We start from the raw sequence: 12579 nt of genomic DNA, 5'->3' as shown, positions 1-12579 counted from the left end.
AAGGTCCATCAGATCGGCTCCTTTCACAGTCACATCATCTTATTATTGTATCATGATGTGTAACTCGTACTTTACTGCTGGAGTTGGTGGACGTGGAGCCACTTTTCACTGTTTTATAGACTTTTAGGCAGATTAATGAATTGATCATTTGGTCACATTTAAAGATGAATCTTTTATTTGATTATTGATCAGATTTAAGTCCAAAGTGACAAAAAGAAGACACTCGTTCCTGTTGGAGGAGAGTTCAGAGCTCCGACAGCTCGTTTACTGACAGATTTAACTCAAAGATACTGTTTCAGCTCCTCACAGCCTCTGATCGCTCCCTCCTGCCGTCTCTTATTCCAGCGTTTCCACTCACAGACATCCAAACAACATGGCGGATGATTTTAACGGAGGTGCTTTCACCTCCGTCGTGCAGAGCTCACAGTGAAGCTCAGAGTTTGGAGGAATGATGGATGGAGCTGCAGATTGATGCTGTTTCTGGTGAAGCTAAGCTAACGGCAGCTCGTGCTAATGAGCCACACATTTCAAAGTTGTTTCATTACCTTCAGCTGGAGGTTGAGATGGAGAAACCGATCTGTTCCACAACGTCCCGATAGAATGAAAGTGATCTCCAACCAGCCAGAGAGGCGAAGAGAGTTAAACATTAACTGATAAAGTTGTTCAAGTTTAATTGGAGCAAATAAAGATAAAAAACATGTTGACATTGTCACGAACGCTTCCCAGCATGCACCACGGCAAACAAACTCATGGCTTCAAGATTCATTTGATGAGTGTTGCTGCTGTTACTGTGTTTTACATCCGGTCGTCCAATCTCCTAAAACAATACGAGCCTCTAATCAGTGTTTGTCAGTTCAAAACACTGATGATTCAGAAGAGCCTCCTTTGATTCTTATGATCAGAGGATTCTTATGGTTTGTTTCAGCGCTCCCGACTCTTCACGTGTTTCTGTTTGTCCCCCATGATGAACTCCAGCTCATCAGGGAATTAATGCCAACTGCATGACTCCATCCTCCCTGAAGGACTCTGGAAAGGCTACCCAGAACACAAGAGCTCCGTTTGGGTCGTGTCATGCCCTCCACCTCTGGCACCATCTAGTGGCAGTACCTCTCCATCCCTCCTTCCCCTGGCAGTGTGAGCATGACTGCCACGCTGGTGGAGGGCAGGTGCAGCTTGTCTTAATCACCGGATTGTTTCGAGCCACGGCGGGGAGACTCCAGCAGACCACGACTCGACGCCAGTCCGTAAACGACCTCCAGTAAGTGCACCCAGGCCCAGTTGGTAATTTTGACTCGAGTTCTGAAAGTTCTGCTTTGTAACCCTGTTTTCTCTCTGCCTAGTTCCGACCCTCTCTGCCGCCTGAAGATCCTTCTTGCCACACTCATCTGCCTCTGGTTGACCTGCCTTCACTCACCTCCATTACAAGCCAGCAGCAGCCACACTGCCACACCACCCAGCCCTGGGTGTACTCCCTCTCATTTCCCATTTCTGTCTGTCAGTAAGCTCTGATCTCTTGTTGATTGTTTCAGTTCAGCCTGTATCGGATCTTTAGTTTATTAGCCTTGTAAATCTGTTCAGTTCTCCGTTCTAGTTTTGTTTTCTAGTAGTTTTTTCGCCAAGTCGCAAGTGAGCACAGGTAGTTTTGTTTTGTAGTTTTGACCACCTATTTTTGCCTTTGGGGTTATAAGTAAAATTTTCCATTTGTACGCTTCTGTCCACTGTGTCTTTGTCCGCGCTTTGGCCTCTGAACCTGATCCGTTCAGCTACTCCGGGAACCCTTTGTTCCAGTCCCTGAACGTTACGCAGGAGATTTAGGCTCTTGCCAGGCCTTTTTAACACAGGTTTCTCTGGTTTTTGAGCTTCAACCTTTAACGTATGCCACAGAAAAAGCAAAAATAGCTTACTTAATTGGGCTACTGAAGGGATCTGCAAGAGATTGGGACACTGCTGTGTGGGGAAAAACAAGGTGACATTTGTGCTTCCTATTCTCAGTTCATCTCTGAGATGAAGAAGGTTTTCGACCACCCAGTTCGTGGACGTGATGCAGGGAATCGTCTGGACCCTGGCGGCGGAGAGTGGGTGGAACGACACAGCCCTCCAAGGAACGTTCTACAGAGGGTGAACAGAAAGTTTAAAAGATGAACTCGCCATTCGTGAGGAGGTAAAGGATCTGGATGAACTGATCTCCTTAGCTATTCGTCTGGATAATCGCCTGAGGGAGAGACGACGGGAGCGCATCCAGCGAACAGATCCAGCCCCAGTTCGGCGTTCCAGTTCCACCTCTTTGCAACCACAGGCCCTGCAACCACCTGAGTCCACCCCTGAACCCATGGAGATCGGCAGAGCACGGCTTACGCAGCAGGAGAGAGACCAGAGGAGAGCCACAAATTCCTGTCTCTACTGCAGAGCAGTAGACATCTCTTCCTGCCCCAAGAGGACAGCAAAAGACCCGGCTCACCTGTAACGGGGAGCATACAGGTAAGCCAAACCTCCACTACCTCCCCTCAACGGCTGCAGCTTGATGCTTCTCTCTGTTTTCAGGTCCACTCTGTTCCTGTATTTGTTTCGGTTGGTTCTGGGGCTGAGGAGAACTTTTTAGACTGCAAGCTTGCCAGACAACTTCAGATACCTTCTGTTCCCCTGGAGACACCTCTGGAGGCTCGGTCTCTGAATGGTTTGTCCCTAGCCATGGTTCGGAGGAGGACGGTTCCAGTTAATCTTGTGATGGCAGGATATCACCAAAAGACACTTTCTTTTCATTTGCTTGAAAATACACATCCTCTAGTAGCTGTGGGTTACCCTTGGCTAGTTAAGCACAACCCCTCTATTGACTGGTGCAAAGCAGAGGTTAAATCCTGGAGTTCATTTTGTCATGCTAACTGCTTCCGTTCTGCACTAACTCCAATTGACCTAATGTTCCGAATGTGTATCATGATCTTGCCGCTGTGTTCAGCAGAGAAGATGCCTTATCCTTGCCCCCCCATTGACCTTATAATTGTGCATTAGAATTATTACCAGGAGCTACTCTGCCAAGTAGTAGACTCTATAATCTGTCAAAACCTGAACAGGCTGCCATGGAAACCTACATTCAGGACTCTCTAGCAGCAGGAATTATCCGTCCATCCTCATCACCTGTTGGAGCTGGTTTCTTTTTTGTAGACAAGAAGGATAAGATTCTTCGGCCATGTATTGACTTCCGGGGACTGAATGACATAACGGTAAAGAACACTTATCCACCTACTCTCATAAACTCTGCTTTCACATCTTTGCACGGTGCCACCATCTTTTCCAAATTGGACCTAAGAAATGCCTACCACCTCATTCGGATCAAAGATGGAGATGAGTGGAAAACTGCTTTTAATACCCCGCTTGGACATTTTGAGTATCTGGTCATGCCGTTTGGACTCACTAATGCCCCTGCTGTTTTTCAGAGCCTAATCAACGATGTACTCCGAGACATGATAAACCGCTTCGTGCTTGTGTACTTGGATGATATTCTGATCTATTCCAGGAATCAAGAGGAGCATGTTCAACATGTCAATCTGGTTTTGGAACGCCTACTTAAGAACCGCCTTTTTGTGAAGGCCGAGAAATGTGAGTTTCATGCCTCCGCTGTGTCTTTCCTGGGATTCATCATCTCTCAGGGGCAAATCAAGATGGATCCTGCTAAGCTGTCAGCCGTCTCTGAATGGCCTCAACCCGAGACACGGAAACAGCTGCAACGGTTCTTGGGTTTCGCTAACTTTTATCGTCGGTTCATCAGAGATTACAGTAAGGTTGCAGCTCCCCTCACAGCCTTGACTTCCACATCCTGTCCCTTCCTGTGGACCCCTGAAGCCAACCAGGCCTTCCTCTCCCTGAAGGAGCGGTTCACCACGGCCCCCATCCTGATTCAGCCAGATCCTCATCTTCAGTTCGTGGTTGAGGTAGCTGCTTCTGACACAGGAGTGGGAGCAATACTCTCGCAGAAATCCCCCACGGACAACAAGCTTCATCCCTGCGCTTTCTTTTCCTGCCGCCGATCACCTGCAGAATGAAATTATGATGTGGGAAACCGAGAATTATTAGCTGTGAAACTAGCTTTAGAGGAATGGCGTCACTGGCTTGAGGGGGCAAAGATTGGAAGATTTCGATTCACACTCACATACTGCCTGGGCTCACGTAATATTAAACCTGATGCTCTTTCTCGCCAGTTCTCTAGTGATGAACCCTCCAGAGACCCAGAACCCATCCTGCCCCCAACCTGTCTGGTTGCCTCCCTAACATGGGAGATAGAGAACAAGGTTCGCCAAGCCCAAGCACAACACCCTGATCCTGGTAATGATCCTAATAATGCTCTGTTTGTTCCGGATTCAGTCCGTTCCCAGTTCCTCCAATGGGCCCATGCCTCCTGTCTCACCTGCCATCCAGGTGCCTCCCGGACCCTGGATGTTCTGAAACAAAGATTCTGGTGGCCCACGTTGGAGCAAGACACTCGGGGGTTCGTAGCTGCATGCCCCACCTGTGCCCGGAACAAAACCTCTAACCAACCTAGTGCTGGTTTTTTGCAGCCCTTGCCAGTTCCCTCATGGCCCTGGTCCCACATCGCTGTGGATTTTGTCACTGGACTCCCAGCCTCTAAAGGTAAAACCACTATCTTAACCATTGTGGATCGTTTTTCTAAGGCTGCCCACTTCGTTGCCCTGCCGAAGCTCCCATCAGCCAAAGAGACTGCAGACCTGTTGATCCATCATGTGTTCAGGCTGCATGGAATTCCCTCAGATATTGTCTCTGACAGAGGACCTCAGTTCACCTCTCAGGTGTGGAAATCGTCGGCTACGGGAGCTACTGTGAGTTTAACATCTGGTTTTCATCCCCAGTCTAATGGCCAAACTGAGCGCACTAACCAGTCTCTTGAAACTTTCCTCAGGTGCCTAGTCTCTGAAAACCCCTCAGTCTGGAGTGACCAATTATCCTGGGTGGAATATGCACATAACTCATTGGTTAATTCTTCTTCTGGTCTATCCCCCTTCCAATGTTCCTTGGGTTTTCAACCCCCGCTGTTTCCCTCGCAGGAGCAAGAAATCTCTGTCCCATCTGTGGAAGCCTTCATCAGGCAAAGCGAAAGAACCTGGAGAAAGGCTCGAGCAGCACCACTTCGCTCCAACCAAAGGATGGAGCACCAGGCCAACCGTCGCCGTGCCCCTGCCCCTAATTACTCTGAAGGACAAGAGGTTTGGTTAAAGACTAAAGATCTTCCTCTTAAGGTTGAATCTAGAAAGCTGGCTCCTTTTACTGTTGAAAGGATTGTGAACCCTAGTGCGGTTCGGTTGAAACTCCCATCTACCATGAAAATTCACCCCACCTTTCATGTCTCACAGGTCAAACCTGTTAAGAACTCTGCTCTTGCCCCCCCTGTCCAGCCCCCCCAAATGGTCCCAACAAACAGACAGCACCTGAAGAGGCCTGAACCATCCAGGACTGCAGTCAGATGAACTCCAGAAGCAACTGGCTGGGAGTCTCTGAGAGGCCCTGAGGACAACAACCAACAACCAACAACATATATCAACTTCTGTCAGCAGGTCTGCCTTCCAACCAAAACCATCATAAGGTATAAAACCACAAGTCCTGGTTCAGCAGACAGCTCAGTGAACTCAGGCACCACAAAGAAGCAGCACTCCTTCTCCATATTTCATATTGTAGGATTTTTGTTTGTTCTTTCTTTCTCTCTGAAATTGTTCGTGTTGTGTTTGCGTCACCACCACAGACCGCTGCAGCCACCAGGGGGCAGCCTCACACTGTGTGTCACAGCTGATCCGTGACATCACCACACAGGAGTTCTGGGTACTTTTGGACACAAGCAAGAAAAGCTGACGAGCAGCTTCCTGTGACAGAAAGATGGAGGAAAGAACGAGAAGAGACTGACCTGAAACCTTTTCAGTGTCGTTTGATCAAAATGTTTTTCATGTGGAAGTTTTTTAAATCAGATTTTCAATGAAGAGTCTTCATCATGTTTGTATGGAGAATATTTAGAGTTGATTCTGGTTCTGGTTCAAGTCCTGGTTGGGACTGTGGTTCACCAGGGTCACGTGCACAGAGAGTTTTGCTGCATGTGTATGTGAATACTGTCATGAGGAAATGGGGGGGTCACTCTCTCCCTGTGGAGGAGTGTGGGGAGGGATTCCCTCATACCTGATGACTGATGACTCTCACCTGTGCTCGGACGGGGGAGGGAGTACGTTGGCTTAAATGTGGGCAGTGTACGGCGGAGCACCGCGGGGGGAGGGTGCGGTTTGAGTGTTGCCGGCCGCGAGGACAGTTGAGTTGGCAAACCGTCTCTGTGTTCAGAGGGGAGGCTGGACCCCTCCTGCAGGCAGCGAGGGGGGGCCGGGGAGTGGAAGGGGCCTGTGCAGTGTAGGAACCTCCCAGTCCCAACAAACGCCAGGCAGGTGAGATAAGATTAATCTTAGAGGCAGTGTCTGTGACTCTGTTCGCTCTCTGAATCCTGAACCAGCAGCAATTATTACAATTAGAAACATCAGCTGATCCACAAACACACAAGAACAACAAGTCGAATGATGACAGAAGTGAGTTTTCTGTTCAGGGACTGTTCAGGGAAAGTTTATCTTTTATCTTTAACAGAAACCTTTCGCACCGACAAAATGTGACAAAAAAAACTGACGATGGAGCTGAAAACCAGATCCCCCACCCTCCAGCAAGGGGGACAGGGTGACAGGCTGACGACTGTACTGAGTTTATTTCAGTTCAAGTGTTTCTTACACCGACTTTACTTCTACAAAAACACTTCAGTTGACACAAAGAGGATGAAAATAGTCACCAATTAACATTTAAAACAGGACTGAAATACCTGGACTCACCTCTATCCACACCTGAACTCATCAGGAAACGTCCTGGGGCATCAACGTTCAGTCGAGTCAGCCAGTCACAGAATCAGCTGCTCTGCATGTTTATACAAGGACGTGATGGACAGACAGACAGACAGGTGGACAGACGACATGATGGACAGACAGACAGACAGACAGACAGGTGGAGAGACGACATGATGGACAGACAGACAGGTGGACATGAACAGACAGTATCAGTGTTGAGGACATTTGCAGTTTTTTTTTTTTCCTGACTTCATTGATGTAGTTTATCTGCAGTTGAATCAATCAATGTCACAGATGATCCAAACATCACATCTTGAATCAACACGCTTCTGAAAACATGAGATATTTCAGAGCAACTTGAAGGTTAAAGGGAAACATCGTCTGTTCTCATTTGAATCTGTTGAGCTTTTTAAAACGTTGTCTTCAACCAAATGAAAACGAATGTTGAAGCAGCGAGAATATTTTATTTTTTCCAGTGACCTTTGTGCAAACGTTGTACCACAGACAGAACAACTGAAGGGTTTCTCTCCTGTGTGGACTCTCATGTGTCTCACAACATTTTCCCTTCATGGAAAAGTTATTTTACAAACTGAGCAGCTGAAACATTTGAATGAGGTCTCATGTGAGTCGTTAAAGATTTTTTCAGGTTGCATCTTTTACCACAAACCGAGCAATGAAATGGTTTCTCTCCTGTTTGGTTTCCACTGCGTCTCTGCAGACGCCCCTTGTGGTCAGAGCTTGAAGTACATCCAGAGGAGCGAACTGAAGTTTTTCCAGTTTTACATTTAACATCACTGACAGGTACTTCATTGTTCTGTCGAGGGTTTAAACCAGACTGAGGCTCTCTGGTCTCCTCCCAATCACAACTGTCATCAGTCTCTGATTCAGAGGACAGGGTCCTCTGATGTCCTGTCATCAGTATCTGGTTGAAAATGTGTATCTGGATATGAGGTCCTGGTTGGTTCTGGTCCTCCACAGTCCTTTCTATCAGCTTCTTTGAGGACTGAGGTTCCTCTTCATCAAATTGTGCTTACATTTGCAACCTTTTATGTTCAATAAACAAACTGTTTGCTTCACAGAGTAAACACTGCCTGGACATCAACTCAGTGATGTCAAAAACAAGGTCTCATTCCACATCCTGCGGAACAACTAGTTCCAGGTCAGGATGGTCAACATGTTCAGCCTGGCTTAGCATAAAGACTGGAAGCAAGGGGAAACTGCTAGCCAAGTTCTACCAAAGTAGAAACAAGTAAACCATCCAATAACTCCAGACCAGTTATTTTAATTGGAACTGTTCTCGAACCTGACAATCACAGGACAGGACAGGACTTTGAGGCTTGCAGTGAAGGATGACGGCAGGGCGACTGTGAGGTCCGCCGGCAGTGTCCTGCAGCTTTAGTGGCATTCAGTGTTCATGCGGGCCAAGTCTTGGGTCTCAGGCCGAGGGTGAGCTGAAGGACAGGGCCTCACACAGGAGAGGACAGACAGACTCTGGGTCTTTTTCTGATCCTGACACTAATTATTCCTGCTGTGACATACATCAGAGAGAGTGGAGAGGAATCAGGAGAGGACAGACACAGGACATCTGAGTGCTGGACGGAAACAGGCTTTAAAAATCTGAACCACTGCTTTAAAGACAACAGTTCGTCTGAAGATTTGTGATTTGACTGAAATGAGACGAATACACTCTGAGCACTTTATGAGTCAACGGTTCATGTTTGACACAAAATGAGATCAATCCAGACCAGGAGAGTCCAATCAAATATAAATAAACTGTTATTAGGAGGTAAGTCAAGTCATTTCACTCATAAATCACATTTTAAAACAAAAGTTGATCACAGTGCTGCACAGGTGACGTTAAATACTTTTTACAATTGTAATCACTTTCAAATTGATTACATATAACACATAATACCAAAGAGCACAGGAGGTGAACAACTGCAAATCACGATCAACACAAATAAAACCAGAATTAAAACAGTCACGGGGATCAGAGATGATCTCAGTCCTGAACTGATCAGTGTTGAGCCGTCTTGTCCTCGGTGCTTCAGTCCTGCTGGAAGAAACTGGTTCAACAAACATCTCTGCAGCTTCATTGATTTCTGCTGCTCTCACTGACACACTGGGGACTTTTTAACGAAGGGAACTGAGTGAATCTTTTATCACAAATGCTGCAACTAAATGGTTTCTCCTCTGTGGACAGCCAAGTGTCGTCTCATACTTTCCTTTCGTGTAAATCTTTGACCACAAACTGAACAGCTGAACGGTTTCACGCCCGTGTGCATTAATATGTGTTTGGACAAAGAGCTTCTGAGACTGAAGCTGGCTTTACACACTGAGCAGATGAAAGGTTTTTCTCCTGTGTGAACTCTCAAGTGTCGGGTCAAATTTGACCTTTGTGTGAATCTCCTCCCACAGACAGAACAACTGAAGGGTTTCTCTCCAGTGTGGATCCTCATGTGCCTCAGAACATGAACTCTCTGTTGAAAAGTTTTCTTACAAACTGAGCAGCTGAAACATTTTCCTTCTGAATGAAGTCTCATGTGAGACGTGAAGGAGTTCTTCAGGTTGTATCTTTTACCACAAATTGGGCAACTCAATGGTTTCACTTCTGTTTGGATTCCAATATGTTTCTGCAGACGCCCCTTGTGGTCAGAGCTTGAAGTACATCCAGAGGAGCTAACTGAAGTTTTTCCAGTTTTACATTTAACATCACTGACAGGTACTTCATTGTTCTGTAGAGGGTTTAAACCTGACTGAGGTTCTCTGGTCTCCTCCCAATCACAACTGTCATCAGTCTCTGGTTGTAAATGTGTATCTGGATCTGAGGTCCTGGCTGGTTCTGGTCCTCCACAGTCCTCTCCATCAGATTCTGTTTTCATCTGTTCAGTTTGTCTCTGATGAAGCTGTGAGGACTGAGGTTCCTCTTCATCCTCTTCTTCACTCTTCACAGGGACAGGAGGGGACGTGAACTTGGTGATATCAGCCTCCTCCAGACCTCCCAGCTGCTCTCCTTCCTGACTGGTCCACAGCTCCTCCTGTTCCTCTTTAATGTGAGGCGGCTCTGCTGGGTCCTCCTGGTCCAGACTGGATCTCCAGTCCTGCTGCTCAGGAGGATCCTCTTCTTTCCTCCCCAACAGCAGCTGGACGTCTGTGGAGGATAATGAAACACAGACACACCTTTAGAAAACTGTCACTTCCTGTTAGCATTTGAACCACTGACACCACGACTTTCTTCAATGTGCGGAGAAATGCTGCACATTTTGAAGAACATGTCAGGAAGTCATATCACAAAGGGCGAGGAAAACTGCTCAGCACATCAAGAGGACAGAGCTGCCATCCATGGCGGACCTCGACACCCAGAAGCTGGCCTGGACGATGAATGATTGACACTTATATATTTATATATTTGTGTGTTAAACCTTATTCAAGATTCAAGAGTCTTTATTGTCATTGAGCATGTCAATGAAATTTTCATTGCAACCCACATGTTAGAAACAGATAGTAAGAAAGATAGGAAGATTAGAAAGAATAAAATTAAGATACTACAATAAAATTAAATAAACATGCAGTAAAAATATTTGAAAAAGCAATTAAAATACAACAGAATGAAAATATACCAAACAATAAAATATGGAAGAGAAATGTGCAACAGAATAAAATATACACAGTGAAATGTGTTTGTGAAATTATGATATTATTTGGAAAATTCCACATACACAAATCCAAATGGACGGAAAAAAACACGAATCCAGCAATTTAGAATGGAAGTCGGACATGAAATTGGGACATTGACAGGACTTAAGAACCAAAAGGCGATCAAAACTGTGCAAATATGTGAAGCCTTGGGAATTACATGATTTATTTATGAACTGAACAAGAGTGAGATACCCCTGGAAATTTTTTTCTGTCTATGTATGTATATATGTAAATAGGGCTTGATGTGTGTTGTGTGTCATTAAAAAAAACAAAAAACACTGAAGAAACAGTAACCATGACCATCAGAGTCAAACACAGTAAAAGGACACTTCACTCCACAGACAGACATGACAGTGTTCTGGACAAAAGAACGTATTCGTACTTTTACTGAAGCACAGTTTCCAGTGAGAAGAACCAGTAAAGAGTCCAAACCTGCTCTGTGTAACCGGACTTCAGGCTTGAAAACAGCGTCCAGTAGTTTCTGTTGTCGACAAACTTCCTCCTCGTACTCTGCTATCGTTCTTTCAAACTGCTCAAATATCTCTTCAGCAGCCGCAGTTAGTCGCTGCTTCACAAAAGCTCTCAGCGTTTGGACTTTAGACATTTTGACTGATTCACAGCAGCTTTTCCTCCAGACTCACTCCGTTAGAAACTGTTTGTTCTCTCTGATGATTAAATGACGCTCGGCTCCGTCTATTTCCGGCTAGCAGGCTAAGTTAGCTTCATTAGCTTCGTCGGACAGCAGCAGATCGTTCAGATGGAAAACAGCGTCAAATAAAGGGAACAGCACAGAGTCTATTCACACAGCTCTATCTGGACATTTGGGCTCCGTGAAAAATACAGTTTGGTCTCTGTCGAAGCTACTCCGACTAGCACCGTGAGGCCGAGCTCCGTCTATTTCCTGCTAGCAAGCTACGCTACCTTCCTTTAGCATTGTTGGCTAACAGGAGATGAGTCTGAGCTAAAACATCCGAAAGTTTACACAAAGTCCGCTTCAACAAGTTTATCCAGACAAACAGACAATTCTGCTTCATTCAGACTGAATCTTACAATAACGACATGACACATAACGGGAAAAGTTAGCATGCTAGCCACAGGAAATACACTTGCGTCCGTCTGACTACTTCTTCCTCTTCGAGTCTTTCGGCAGCTTGCATCCATGATGTGACATTACTGCCACCTTCAGGTGTTATTCTCAATCTTTTTGCAGTTCCAGGGGAGATACTGGAGCCCCTCCGGGGAGGCCTGTCCAGTCCAGTCGTTCTCCAATCGTCAGGAGTACAACATCATGTCAGCAAAACAGATTATTTCAGATGTTAACGTATGTCTCTATTATTCGTGGAATAAATAAATCATATTAATAATCATACTGTATGATATTCTGATGTACGCTGTTCTATCTGACTGTTCTGTATTATATATTACTCTCACTGACACTGCATGTCTGTTTCTATGAGACCGAATTTGCAGCAATAATTCAAGATTCAAGATTCAAGAGTCTTTATTGTCATTGCACATGTCAATGAAATTTTCATTGCAACCCCCATGTTAGATGGTAAGAAAGATAAGGCTAGAAAGAGTGAATAAAATTAAGATAACTACAATAAAATAAAATAAACCAACATGCAATAAAAAAAATATTCGTGAAGCAATTAAAAATATAACAGAATGAAAATATACTTAGGCAATAAAATATACTAAACAATAAACAATAAAATATGGAAGTGAAATGTGCAAACAGAATAAAATATACAAGCAGAATAAAATATAAAATATACACAGTGAAATGTTCCGACAGAATAAAATATGCCAATGAAACTGAAATGTGCTGATATACTAAAATGTATATAATTATAGTATATGTGTGTACATAAAAGTCAAGTACACAGAAGGTGCAGGTGGAGGTAGAGGTGTAGGTGTAGGTGTAAAGTGCGGTGTGCAGTGTTCACAGTTCACACAGTCTCTCACTGCAGTGAGGGGCTGCTGGGGGTGATAGCTCTAACAGCTCTGG

At 45.3% G+C, this 12579-nt stretch overlaps 1 protein-coding gene across 2 annotated transcripts; it reads right to left on the bottom strand.

The window, feature by feature from the left end:
* Nucleotides 1–7471: 7471 nt before the first annotated feature.
* LOC121627630 (zinc finger protein 2-like) lies at nucleotides 7472–11687 on the bottom strand. 2 transcript variants are annotated; one of them, XM_041966649.1, is made up of 3 exons: nucleotides 11001–11687; nucleotides 9370–10020; nucleotides 7472–8394 (listed from the first exon to the last, which is right to left on the bottom strand). In XM_041966649.1, coding segments are annotated over exons 1-3 (825 nt in total). In that variant the 5' UTR covers nucleotides 11173–11687; the 3' UTR covers nucleotides 7472–8392. The 2 variants fall into 2 exon arrangements, with proteins under 2 accessions (XP_041822583.1, XP_041822581.1); XM_041966647.1 differs by having other exon boundaries at nucleotides 7472–10020.
* Between the last annotated feature and the right edge of the window lie 892 nt (nucleotides 11688–12579).

The sequence above is a fragment of the Chelmon rostratus genome, chromosome 24 (genome assembly GCF_017976325.1).
Source record: "Chelmon rostratus isolate fCheRos1 chromosome 24, fCheRos1.pri, whole genome shotgun sequence".
NCBI classification, from domain to species: domain Eukaryota; kingdom Metazoa; phylum Chordata; class Actinopteri; order Chaetodontiformes; family Chaetodontidae; genus Chelmon; species Chelmon rostratus.
The sequence above is the reverse complement of the archived record's forward strand: the minus strand, read 5'-3'. Positions and strand labels throughout refer to the sequence as shown.

Excerpts from the sequence above, each read along its gene's own strand:
- LOC121627630 (XM_041966647.1), bottom strand. The coding sequence starts at position 11,172 with ATGTCTAAAGTCCAAACGCTGAGAGCTTTTGTGAAGCAGCGACTAACT. Across the intron at positions 10,021-11,000 it reads AGTCCGGTTACACAGAGCAG|ACGTCCAGCTGCTGTTGGGG; the intron begins GTTTGGACTCTT and ends TATCCTCCACAG.